The 13760-nt window shown below is 42.8% G+C and overlaps 1 protein-coding gene across 4 annotated transcripts in view; it reads left to right on the forward strand.

Moving 5' to 3' along the window:
- NHSL2 (NHS like 2) overlaps positions 1-11795 on the forward strand; it is a 313489-nt gene extending 301694 nt beyond the window's left edge. For all 4 annotated transcript variants that reach the window (XM_066250279.1, XM_066250282.1, XM_066250280.1 and 1 more), the window contains 3 exons: positions 330-2639; positions 4402-4534; positions 5329-11795. In XM_066250279.1, the coding sequence (XP_066106376.1) occupies positions 330-2639; positions 4402-4534; positions 5329-5653 (2768 nt within the window). In that variant the 3' untranslated portion in view covers positions 5654-11795. The remainder of the gene's footprint in view (positions 1-329; positions 2640-4401; positions 4535-5328) is intronic.
- The last annotated feature ends 1965 nt before the right edge of the window (positions 11796-13760 follow it).

A 13760-nucleotide genomic window follows, 5' to 3' on the forward strand; every position in this document is an offset into this window, starting at 1 on the left:
GCTGAGGTCTGTGATGGTTTCATGAGCCAGGGGTGAAAGCCCAGGACAAACCTGAGGTAATCCCACCTGCCACTTTAGCTCCAAAAGAATAATCAAAGCTGGAAAGTCTTAGGCGGCCATTTGGACAATTGAAGGGTACCCTGTGACTCACCATGCCTTGATGGGCAAGGACCCAACTTCCCTCGCATTCTCATCTATGGAAAGGAAGAACCAAGGAATTCTGACCAAGTGTTACAAATGCTTCTTGGCAAAAATTCGGTGCTGCCATCATGGGAGCTGCCAGGGGAGTCCTGGCTGCACCACTAACATTCTGTGTCTCCCTCCTTTAGGTCACAGCAACAGCTCCACGGGCAGGGTGGCTTACTCTACCAGTTCAGACATCAAGCCCAGTCATTCCATTCCAGACGTTGTTCATGGAAGACTTGCAGTCGGTCAGGAAGCTCATTTCCCAAATCTCACCTCAACAGTACTGAGAAATCCTTCTAGTGATCCTGAAGAACCTCTCCAGGCACGTAGTGGCACTAAACCTCCTAGCATGGAAAGCATGAGAATGGTGTATAGCGTCCCCAGTTCTTGCAATGGACCAACAGAATCTACATTCTCTGCTTCCTGGAAAGGAGATGCTTTTACATATATGACTCCAAGTGCTACCAGTCAGAGCAATCAAGTCAATGAAAATGGAAAAAGTCCTTCCTCTGGGAATTCATGGGTCTCTCTGCACACACTGCCACCTCTGGTTCCTAAGGAGGCTGCTACCCTCTTTGTCACTTGTGATAACCCAGCAGGATGCAGAAGGTCAGGTGGCTACTCCGAGCACCCTATGCAACGAAGGCAAGTATCAGAGAGACCCTTCAAGATTGGCCTTCTGACTGCTGGTACTTCAAGGCTGGAGACAGGCCCAGGTGGGGCCAGCAGGTTCCGGGAGCGGTCGCTGTCTGTGCCCACAGACTCAGGCACCACAAACGTGGACTATGATGAGGAGCAGAAGTCCAGTGAAGCCTGTGCCCTGCCTTATCCTAGTACAAGTTCTGACGGCAGTAACAGTGTTGACAACATTGCCTCCCTTACTTCCCAACAGGAGGCCCAGCACAGAAGGCAGAGATCCAAGAGTATCTCACTCAAGAAAGCCAAAAAGAAGCCTTCTCCACCAACACGCAGTGTCTCACTGGTCAAAGATGAGCCAAACCTCTTGCAAGAAGGAGAGTTAGCATTACCCAAGGACCAGCGGCCCAGGAGCCTTTGCCTCTCCTTGGAACACCAAGGAAATCACTCATCCCAGGGTCACCCAGCTGTGCCAGCCTTCAAAGATCCAGAAGGTACACAATTCTCCCACAACTGGTATCTTACTGACTGGAAGTCTGGTGACACTTACCAGTCTTTGTCCAGCTCCAGCACTGCCACAGGTACCACAGTCATTGAGTGCACCCAAGTTCAGGGCAGCTCAGAGTCTCTTGCCTCCCCTTCCATCTCCAGAGCTACTACACCTTCCCAGCTCTCCATCGATGTAGAGGCCAGAGAGGTACCATCCCCTGGGAGGCCCACTGGGCTGATGTCACCCTCCAGTGGATACTCCAGCCAGTCAGAGACACCAACACCCACTGTCTCCATGTCCTTGACCTTGAGTCACTTGCCCCCTTCAAGTGGCAGTGTCCGGGTACGTCCAGCAGTACCTGAAAGGAAGTCATCACTACCCGCAACATCGCCAATGGAGAAAATTTCCAAGTCACGCCTATCATTTGACCTACCATTGACCTCTTCTACCTATCTGGACCTGTCTGGGATGAGTATCTCCATCCGAAGCAAAACCAAGGTGAGCCGGCATCACTCAGATACAAAATTTGGGGCCAAGCTGATCCAGAAAACTAGCCCTAATCAGCCAATCATGCCCATGGTTACTCAGTCTGACCTACGTTCTGTTCGCCTGAGGTCAGTCAGCAAGTCTGAACCAGAAGATGACAACGAGAGCCCTGACTATGCTGAGGAATCAGGAGAAGTCTTCACCTTGCCAGAGAGAAAGATGAAACCTCCCATAGCTGAGAAACCCCCACTGGCCCGAAGGCCTCCAAGCTTGGTCCACAAGCCACCATCTGTCCCTGAGGATTACCCACTAATTTTGCCTACATTGGCTATGACTCCTAAGAGCTCAATTCAACCCATGAGGCCATTCCCTCCGGACATCTATACGGTGGTGCGGAAACCAAAGTCCTCCAGCTTCCCTGAGACCAGAGTCCCAGGGGAGTCAACAGCACCTTCATCTGTTGTTTTCATACCTTTTGCCAGTTCCTCCGGTGCTTTCTGCTCAGGAACACAGCAACCTCCTCAAGGAAGCACAGAGGATGAGGGCTCCAAGGTGAGAGCCCTTCCTGAAAGAATTAGCCTCCAAAGCCAGGAACAAACTGAGAAGAAAGGCAAGATTCCACCTCCAGTACCAAAAAAACCCAGTGTGCTGTACCTGCCTTTCACCTCACCCACAGCTCAAATGGAGGCCTATGTGGCTGAGGCCAGGCTGCCTGTCAACCCCATCATCACCCTGGAGGAAGATGCCAAGTGTCCCTCTGCTGGCGACCACCTTCAATCACCTGTTACAAGGACAACTTCAATGCTACAGGCTGACGGTGAGAGGGAGGCAAGCCTTCCAGGTTAGTAAACTATCAACTCTCTTTTCCTTTCAATCCTAGGAAAGATGAGAATGAAAATTGAGTGCCAAAGACAGAAGCCAGTGCCCCATGATCTTGACCTTGGGATGACCAGGTCAGTAGTGGCACCTCTTGAGGATTTGCATTGCTCTAAACAGGCCTCACTGCCCTTGGTATCAGAACTGATCCAGAGGCAGATCTGTAAGGCTCAGTTTGAGTCAGTCTACCCTGGAGCCCCCAGTGCTGAGCTAATGAAACTAAACTACATCTTAGCACACTAGGATTTAGGAGAACATCTGCCTAGTCAAGCATGCATCCCCTGCCTTAGGAACTCTCTCTCTCTAACTCACTGTACAGTCCTTTTCACTAATGACATTGAATTTAGTTTCAGGTATGGGAGTTGGTGCCCTCCCACGCTGAGCCAAGTGCGGTGCTGGGCCTGTAGGCTTCCGAAGCAATGCAATATGTTCCCAGCAGCAGACTTCCTTGGTGCTTCCGAGAGGAAAGATAATCCCCTTTCTTGTATAATTAGCTTTTTCTGGAACAATAAGACTAGTCTAAACAATCTTTCTCATCTTTTTCCTTTCCTGTCTCTGTTTTCATTGGGGCAAAACACACATAAAATTTACCACCTTAACCATTTCAAGTATACACTTCAGTAGTGTTAAGTACATTCACAATGTTAGGTAACCACTGTCCTCTTCATTTTGCAAAACTAAGTCTGCACCCATTAAACAATACCTCTCCATAGTCCCTTCCCCCAGCCCCTGACAACCACCATTTTACCTTCTGTCTCTGAATTCGACTATTCTATGGACCTTCTATACAGTATTTCCCCATGTATAAGATGCTCCCATGTATAAGACTCACTTTAATTTTGGAGCCCGAATTTTGGAAAAAAAAATGTGTTACATAAAGTTATTGAACTCAAGTTTTTATTCATCATAAAATTCATACAACTCATCCCTGTCAAAACTCCCATCCATTAGCTTGTCCTCATCTGTGTCTGATGATGAATCACTGTCTTCAACAATGAGCCCACAAACAACCGTGAAAAAGCAGGCAATGCAAGTAAAAAAATCTACAACTACTGAAGAAGACACATCCAGTTTTTAGACCCCAAAATTTTCTTTTAAAAGTGTGTCTTATACATGGGGAAACACGATAAGTGCAATCATACAATGTTTGCCTTTTTATGACGTGATTTATTTCACTATCACAATGTCCTCCAGGTTCATTCATTTTTCTCATCCTTTTTTGAACTCTTAACACCAAACATCAAAATCTTATGGCCTTCCTTAAGCTGATTTGGACTTTCAACATAAATTAAGTCATTGTGATGAAAAGATGCAAACAAATCAAAGCACCAAGTAATTTTAGAATATTCTTCCTCAAACTCCACAGACTCCCTCTGAGACTCAGATGGCTCCCACTCCCACCCACTGGCTGAGTAACTGCTTTAGATTGCTCTCAGCTCCTTTATTTTTAAAAATGACACATGTAGAACAAAAGGATACTTAAGCAACCCATTGTAACATAAAAAGCACAAGAGAACAAGGACCAGGCTGATCTTCAGCCCTCAGTCCACCTTGACCAACTCACTAACTATTGGAATATCATGTTCTTTTGCAAAATAGAAACATTAAAAGTCTTCCGCCCTGTTGCTCCCCCAGAGTTGTTTTGAACATCAAATGAAATACAGATGAGAATGTGCTTTGTCCTCACTATTGTGGTCAAAGTAATTCCTTCTGGTTCTTATACCTAGGGAGTTCGATGGAACCAAGCACTGAAGAAAAAAGTGTTATCAGTGATAAAACAGCTGAATGGATTGCAGAAGAAGATGATGATGTGTTTGTGGCTTCACGTACAACTGAAGATTTGTTTACTGTGATACACAGGTCTGGACCAATTTCTTCAATTCCTATTTTAATTGCCTCCCCTTTTTAGACCAAATGACAAACTGCTACCTCTAAGCAGCCATTATAATTGAAACTGGAGACTTAAGTTCAGATACCCATATATGTGAAAGCAGTCCAGGGCCTCACATCACCAATTCACTGACATCTTTGGGTGTAGTGGAGGAGGGGCGGGGAAGGGAGGATCAGGTGCCAAGTGAGAGGCCCTTGTCTCCTAGCAACCGCAGGGCCTATTGTGGCTCCATCTGCTCTCTCACAGCTTTGTCTACAGACAGAGACATTTAACCCTTCACAGAATTCCTTGTACCAAAAAATCTTATCAAGAAGTGAAGTCGGGCATCAAGCTGAGTATCAGAGCAGGAAGTTAGGCAAAGGGGGACCAGATGAGGACTCAGTTATTGAACAGGGGTACAAAACAAGGGCTTGGTGAGGAGGAAACTAGCAGGTGCCCAGCTCCCAAACTGTCTTGATTCAGAGTCACTGAGCTACTAGACTCGACTCCTTAAATTCTTTTATGGCCCCAGAATATGGGCAAAACTGAGCCTGCAGGCACAGGCCAATGACTCCAGTTGCAGGCATTGAAAGCAGTATAAGGAGATGGGGCCTGACAGCCCAAAGACTTAGAGGTGAGAGAGAAAGCCAGTGAGTGTGACTGCTTGCAAGGCTTCTGTGTAAAAGTTCCCAGATCATATATCACTGGCATTCATGAAGTTATATGAAGCATTAGCAAATGTCGATCATACAAATTCACTTAACGTAAACTTTCTCTTATTTAGGTCCAAGAGAAAGCTGCTTGGCTGGAAGGAGCCCAGTGAGGCTTTTGCTGGAGGCAGCAGACCGAGCTCCCACTCACCAATAAAGAACACAGCTGATTCTCCAATTAGTGAGTCAGCTGCCTCTGCAGGGTCAAGCAGCAGTGTCAGCCTAGATGCTGGCAGAAATGATGATTTCAAGGCCTTGCTCCAAAAGAAGGGAAGTAAGGCAACTCCAAGGTCCCGCCCCTCAGCAGCCGAACTGCTGAAGACCACTAACCCACTGGCCCGGCGAATTATTGCACAATTTTCAAAAGACTATGACACCACTGATAGCCCCAGTACCTAAGCCCTAGGTTGAGCAAGTAGAGTTCAGTTGCCAAACTCGAGTCGAAAAGGGAGAAAAGAAAGGGTTTTTAAAAGAAACTATGGAACTAACAAAAGAGCCTTCATTTCTTTTACTTTAACTCATACTCTGGACAGCAGGAGAGAGACCACTTTATCTATAGAACTAAAATCATCAGGCACTTTAATCATGCTTAGACATTTTATGTTTTTATACCTAAAATCTTGCCATTACTGACTATAGATTTTCTCCTTATTTTCCGCCAGCAGAGTGCACTAAGAAGAAATTCTCAGATGCAAGGGCACATGTGCCATCTTTCCAATCAATGACCAACTGCTTCATTCCTGGCTCCTGTCACTGTAGGGCACAGTGTGAGAGCAGATTGGGGATTGCTAAACCTGGGGACATAGGGAGTCGTTGCTGATTATTCACTTTCTGGGCAAGGCCTTGATGACTTGTGTGGAGAAACAGAAACACTCTGATGCCTCTTCAGCCAGTTTAACTCTCTCCTTCTAGAGGTTTGCAGGTGTGCACTTATTTTGGCATGGGTTGATTGGATGGCCTTTGTGCAAAATATGAATGTTATTCTGTCCTGAACTTCATGCCTTTTACAGTTTGATTGTCTACACGGTGATCAGGGTGATGAGTTTCAATAACAAACAGACCCTTTTCCCCATAACCCTTAGCTAGAAAAGTTCAGGATCTGTTTGCTTTGGATAAACCAAGCTCAGTCAACAAACAAGGCATTTGTTCACTCTGACCTATCCAAGGTAACTCGCAAGCACGCCTTCAGATCCTTCAAGTGTCTGTCAACAATTATAGCTAGGATCTGTGCCCAGCTTATGCTGCATTCGAAGAATTCTCATTTCGTTTGCATATAACATTCATTACAGGAAGTAATTAGCTGAAGGAACAGCATCATCAAGGCTCAAGGAGGAGAGAAAGTAAGTGTAACTTGCCTACCACCATTCAGTTCAGATTGTGGTTTGTGGTTGGCTTGGTTTTGTTTAAAGGAAGTCTTACTCTGATCCAAAACTGAGAATGTATAGACTAAAAGGACATATCCAGAATCTAAAAGGCAGCCTTGCAAGTTGCTATGGCCTTTAAAACAAAAAATGTCTACTTCTTGTCATTTATGTTCTGCTGTTTGACCAACTTCCAGTTAACTGTGTGGGGAGAGAGCGTAAAAATTTAGGTAAATGAGATGCTGATAGAGCTCCAAAACAATCATTGTGACCTTTCTTGCCCTACCCCAAAGCTTATAGGCACTAACTGTTCTTGTCAGTTCAGTTTTCTAAGCAAAGTACGAGCAGTGATTCATTTGATTTTCATGTCTGGTTTTTGGGAGGCTGGGGGCAAAAACAGAGTATTGAACAAAGAAAACTGGCTAACCAATAATAGAGGAGTAATTGTCCACCCTACCAAAACAGAAAAAAAGAAGTCAAATGAAATTGTAGTCTGTTACACAAAGAGGGTTCCCCGGCCCCTCCTCCTTCACTCCCTCACTCCCCTCCACCCAACAGATTCATTGGTCAACGTCCTGCAGGATGCAGAAACTACCCCAGAGACAAGCAGATCTTGATTTTGATAGGTCGTGTTGCTCTTCAATGAGAAGCAAGCTCTTAGCACAACTGCTCACACTCCAGGCAACAGAGGAGCTGAAAAACCAGACTGAGTGCTGAGAAGCCTTAATCTTCTGACACAGAAGCCCTAGGACTAAGCCCTTGGTTGGTTCCATTCTGACCTCTACACTTCTCAGTACAAGCCAGACCCACCCACTCCCTTGCAATCAGCACTTCCCCCTGATTTAGACAGAAGCCACTTAAAATAATAAACAGCGAAATCCTAGCTGCTTTTCAAAGAATTTGAACTATTTGCTTCAATGGGTCTGATCAAATTGCAGGAGTTTTACCTGAAATAAAATAGATTCATACCTGGCCTTAATTTATATATAAATGCCACAGTTGTCTGTCCAAGACTCAGAATTCCAAAAGACACAAAACATCTTGTTCTATAATGAAATGAAGGAGAGTTTGTGCTTTTGCCTCACAGAGGTAAAGGGCAATCAGGGCCTTCTTGTGAACAATTATGAATAGCTGAACTCTAAAGCCAAGTATGAGATACATATAGTATAGGACTTGTTACTTCTGCTGGTCTTTCTGGAAGCTTACTGTTTGCTACTGCTGATGGGTTTTGCTTCTTCCTTCACCTTGCCACCTCTGGTGGTTTCCCCAAAAGATTCTAAGCTGAATGCCAAGACACCTTTATGTTTTTCAATTACTTTAAGTCTACTTTCTCCTACAATACTCTATATGCCTGGACTTTTTGAAACATCTTCTGCATCATCACTATGGCCCTCAGATGCCAAGTGGTGTTCTCATTAGCACAAGAGCATGTGGGGCAGAAATTATATGGTCAGAGGCAACACTGAGAATGAGAAATTTAATGTTTTGTAACAGGTGGACCGAGTTCCAAACAAACAACAACCAAACTGTACTATTTCCATCAACCATCGAACATAACACTGAACATCTTTCGTATTCCTACCATGGAACTTCTCTCTTCCTCTTGATTATGATAACACAAACTCTCTCCCACCCAGGCACAAACCACAGTATTTGCTGCCTTCTGCACCTGCTCTGCTGAGACTGGAGAAGAGAGGCTGAAAGCCCCTCCAGAAAGGCTTTCAGAGAACCTACATCTGCCACTATTACTAGTGTAAATAATAATGATAACAGTTTTTGAAGGCGGAATACAGAAGAGGTGCAAGTGAAATGAAGTTGGCTCCAGGAGGTCTGCTTCCAATTCAAGTTGTTTCTGTTCCTTTGTTTCCTCTGACACAGCCAATTGCAGCAGGTGGCTCTGCTTGACTGACTTCAGTCTAGTCAAGAGTGCAAAAGTCATCCCCAGGAGAGGAGGTTAATTGGTAGCTGAGAGTGCTTTGTACTTGGTGGGTATTAATTATGTATCCATAGACCAGATGTTGAGGATAGAGAGCAAGTCATTCTCAGCATAACAGGAAGCTTTGCTGGTGTCTCCTCTCCTTTGCCTGCCTCAGTCTCTCCTGGGACTTCAAGTGACCCCAACTGGTCCCTTGGCTGCACAGGCACCTTACCAGACATCCATTTTAACTCTAGACAACATGGATTGGATTGTGACCCCACTCTACCTATGAGTCTGAGCAGATCTGTCCATGCACCTGCCCTCTTCCTCATAAATGAGCTATTCCCTAAAAAGACAGTTTCATTGTCACTGCTCTTCTCCTCACTAGTGCAACCGTTCATTATGATCAAGTGTGCAAGACAATGGTGAGCTTTCACTTTAGTATGATTTGCCAGACCCAGGACCAGAGTGAGGTGAGTGAGGTGCCTGGGGTGCAAAATTTAAGGAGCTGTCCACTCTTGGGGCTGTGCAAGTGCCTTACCCTTGTCCTGGCTCCATGATGTGCACACCATAAAGTAACATCAGTTTATCTTCTTTTTGTGAACAAATATGGTTCTGATTTGGGCTTGGGGTAACTCCCTACCTGTTGTTGCACCAGATGTTTTTATTGCCATCTGTTTTCCCACTACTATAAACCTTTGTATGCCTATACATCAAAGAATCTTCAGTATTATCAGAAACATGATTGCTTTCTAAGTAACCTGCTTCAAGTGGCAAGTCAGTACCCATTTTAGTAAGGGATGCTGACAGGATAGCCCGTCAGCAAAATAGTGAATGAGTTGGAGGTCTGTCATTGGAATCCTTGGTCTCCTCTATCTGCTCCATTCTCCTCAGACCTTGCTTGATAGCACCAACTCTTCTGAGTGCCTCCTAGTTTGTTCTCCTCCCAGCTAAGAAAAGTATGCTCTCAGGAAAGGGATAAATTCCTTTACATTGAGGTTATAAGGCTTAATGCTACCTCTTTTGAAGGTTGTTTGCAGTTTAACAGGGGAAAAAAGCCTTATGCCAAGAGAATGAAATTCTCCCTGTGGAATTTTAGGCCTCAGTTAGTTGCAGAAGTTATTTTCACCATGGAAAGGTGAAATAAGGCCAAATTCCCTGACAGCTAACTCCAGAATATAGAAAATAGCTTAATCTCCTGGAATTATTTTACTAAATTACTGGTGGCCGATTCAATTTTCCTGATTCCCAGTGCTGTTCAATATGGCTACTACCAAGGGACTCTCAGAAGTGCTACTAAACACCACTGAAAAGGCCTAGATAATTCATACTGTACATTAACATTTTTACACAAATGGAATTAATACTATATATCATTTGAGTAAAAACAAAAGGATTTAAAGAGTTTGTGATGGTGTGTTCTGTTTGTGAAAGGTGAAACTGTCCAATATTGTCCAAACAATGTCAGTCATCCAGAATTAGTGGTGATTATTAAACTTATTGGAGGTACAGCTTTACTGAACACAAGCTTCTGCTCCCCACCATCTGTGTTTTGTGCTATCACTTCAGCTTGGTGTGAGAAGGAGACCAGACCCATACCACAGCACCCAGTCCCTCCAAAGCCTATGTGTGTATTTCAGCTGTAAGTGATTAGGATTTAAAAGAACAAGAGAGAGGGAAAGAGGTACAAAGAGCTGCCTTTTTTAAAGAGCAGCAAAAATTATAATTCTTTAAACAATGACATTAAATAAACAAAGTTTTAGAATGCTCAGAAGCAGATTTATAAAGGAATACAGTAGTAGTAAATGGTTGTAGATACACATGTGAGATGCTTTTAATATGTTTAGCCAAAAGGAATTTGCATAACTAATGGGTTGTGTGAAATGGGTATATACTTTGTTCAGTAAAGCCCCAAATCTAAACCAGTGGCTCTGAAAGTGTGGTCCCAGGATCAGTAGCAGCATCCCTGGAATGTGTGTGCATGTGTGTGTACATGTGTGTGTGTGCCTGCATGCGTGTGTCTATTCCAGTGGTGTTACTTCTTCAAGCCCCTGAATCACTGTAGCCATGACTCTCCAAATGATTCCAACCTTCCCATCATTTCTGCTATCATCACAGTGATCAGTCTCTGGCTAAGTAATATATATAGTCATGTTGGTCAGGTATATGTTGTTTGGTGTTATGAAATTATCAGATAGAATCAACTACTTGCTCAACCTGCAAAATCTTTCTTTTATTTGACTTAGCCAGCACATCTGGTCTGTTTTTAATTTAAAAAAAATTTAATTCACAAATAAGAAAAAGGAAAATGTGTTATGTTTGTTCAGTATTGCCAACCCTTAAATACCTGTCTTCACCATAGTGGCTGTTTTCTAGAAGGGCTCTGGCAGAAGTAGATTTGATTTTAAATTTTTGCCTAAATAGAAGAATTTGATATCAACAAATCCTCAAACAAAATATGAACTGTGAAAAACAGTTAACCCCTCTCAGCCTCTCCTTAATATCAAGCTTTATAGTAATTTATTCCTTATGTGGTGTTGAGCTTTTTTTAATGTCCAACTTTATAAAATGTTATGCATGCTAACACAGCATTGTGCCTATTGTACAACTCACCCCAAACTCATTTCCTCCTCCGTATGTATGATAGTGAAGAAATATCAATATGTATGTTCGTATCTCTCCTGATCAATTGTAAATTGCAAATCTTTTCATTAATTTTTAAATGAGATATATTTACTCTGGCTAGTAGTTAAAATTTTATTCTTTTTATTATATTTCATTGCTACTTTTTTCTACTGATTCCAAAGCATACTTTGGGTAATATTTTTTATTTCTAGATTGTTGTATTTATCTGATTTCTATATTTATCTGTAGCTGTGGAATATTAAAGCTGAAAGAGACAAACTTCTTATTTTACAGATGAGGAACTGAGTCCCAGAATGGTTAAATAATTTACACAAGGTCACTGAGTGGCAGAGCCTGGTCACAGTCTCAGGTCCCCTGACTCTGGATCCAGTGTTTTTTCATTTAAAGCACTACATTTATAGAAGATCCACAGTTGGCTTCTACTTTTATGACATGAATTTCCCAGATATTTCAGTGAACGAATATATATGCTTTAATGAAATATGATGAGGAGTTCTTTAGTTCATGAATCCAAAGACAAATCTGATTTTTAGTTTAGGAATATTCAGTTCCCTCCAAATTCAATATATGTGCTCAACTTCTTGTATAATGGATGTTTACCTTAAAAGTTGTTTGAGCCTGACCTGTGGTGGCGCAGTGGATAAAGCGTCGACCTGGAAATGCTGAGGTCGCCGGTTCGAAACCCTGGGCTTGCCTGGTCAAGGCACATATGGGAGTTGATGCTTCCAGCTCCTCCCCCCTGTCTCTCTCTCCTCTCTCTCTCTCTCTCTCTCTCCCCCCCCTCCTCTCTAAAATGAATAAAAAAAATAATAAACCATAGAATCTTCCCAATTTAAAAAAAAAGAAAAAAAAGTTGTTTGAAAAATTAATTGTTTTGGATCAAATTTCATTTTTTAGGAGGGAAGGTTCCTATGTAAGGGAATCTTTCCTTCTTAAACTTCGTGAGATTTTCAGACTGTTAAGTGCTCATGACTTACTTAGTTGTATTCTAGAAACTTCACGTACCTTGATATTTTGTCAATCCCTGGGCTCAAACTCTATCTTCATCTTTTCAAACAATAACAGGATTTTCTAATCAGTACTGAGTTCTTCATGCATTCTCTTTTCCAGAACATTATTTGCCTAATGCCCATTAGTGTGGCTCTCTCTTTAACTATTCTTTGGTTTCCCTCCATAGTTCCTGCATACCTCATTATTCTGTAGTGTTGGTTGCAGACAGTGGACCTTCAAGGCTGTCTTGGTCACATGGAGTGGTATTTCCAGTAACTTCCATTGTTTCCTTTTTTCTCCTGGATCATTTCTGGGTTCCCTTTTCAGGAATCCTTAGAGGGTGGTGGTATTTTCCTCATCATCTAGACCAGAGGTAGTCAACCTTTTTATACCTACCACCTACTTTTGTTTCTCTGTTAGTAGTAAAATTTTCTAACTGCTCACTGGTTCTACAGTAATGGTGATTTATAAAGTAGGGAAGTAACTTTACTTTATAAAATTTATAAAGCAGAGTTACAGCAAGTTAAAGCATATAATAATAATTACTTACCAAGTACTTTATGTTGGATTTTCACTAAGTTTGGCAGAATAAATCTTTATAAAACAACTTACTATAGTTAAATCTATCATTTTATTTATACTTTGGTTGCTCCACTACCGCCCACCATGAAAGCTGAAACGCTCACAAGTGGGCGGTAGGGACCAGGTTGACTACCACTGATCTAGACCATGGGTTCTTTTTCTTTCTTTTTCTTTTTTTTTTTTCTGTAAAGAGCCAGATAGTAACTATTTTAAGCTGTGTGGGCTACATACGGCCTCAATAGCAAATTCTTTTGTGTTGTTTGTTTGACCTTTTAAAAGATTTTTTACACCTTAAAAAATGTAAATACCATTATTAGCTCTTGAGCCATACAAAGCCACAGGTTGGATTTAGCCCACTTGTCATAGATTGCTGAGCCCTGGTCCAGAGTATTTTCTGAGACAGGCATTTCTGTGACCTGCCCCATGTAATCACTGACTTGTGTACTGGATAATATGTCTCACTACCTTCCCATGTACTGCACTGCCAGACAAGTCTGCACAGGGGTGGGTGGAGAAGGCTTGCATATGCCAACCATTGCTCTTCAATAAGGTTTCCTTTATGCTCTCAATCTCTCTCTCTTTCCCTCCCCCCTCCCCCCCATCCATCTATCTGTTCATCCATCTATCTCTCATTCTCACTGACTACCTTGGTGTAAGGACCCTCACTGTTTTCTCCAGCCCTCCTATCCTGGTTATCTAGTGTGCCTCTACTTCTTCAAGTTTCAGGTAAGCTGGCAGGGAAGAATGTATTTCTGAGCTCTCTTATTTGTTTTGTCCCATGATTACCCCAAAACTGTGGTTTATCTGTCCTGCCCTGCCTCACTGCCATCATGAGTTTAGGTTTGTCTTTGGAATCTGGCAGCCCAGGCCATGAGATTCCAGTCCAATCTACAATTTCCTAGGGAAGTCGGCTCTTTTGATTTTAATGGCTGGTTTTAAAACCCAGAATGTCCATATGTCCATTTTCTAATGTGATTTGGACCTGTCTCGACTCAGCCCCAGCAAGAAA

The sequence above is a fragment of the Saccopteryx bilineata genome, chromosome X (assembly GCF_036850765.1).
Source record: "Saccopteryx bilineata isolate mSacBil1 chromosome X, mSacBil1_pri_phased_curated, whole genome shotgun sequence".
NCBI lineage: Eukaryota > Metazoa > Chordata > Mammalia > Chiroptera > Emballonuridae > Saccopteryx > Saccopteryx bilineata.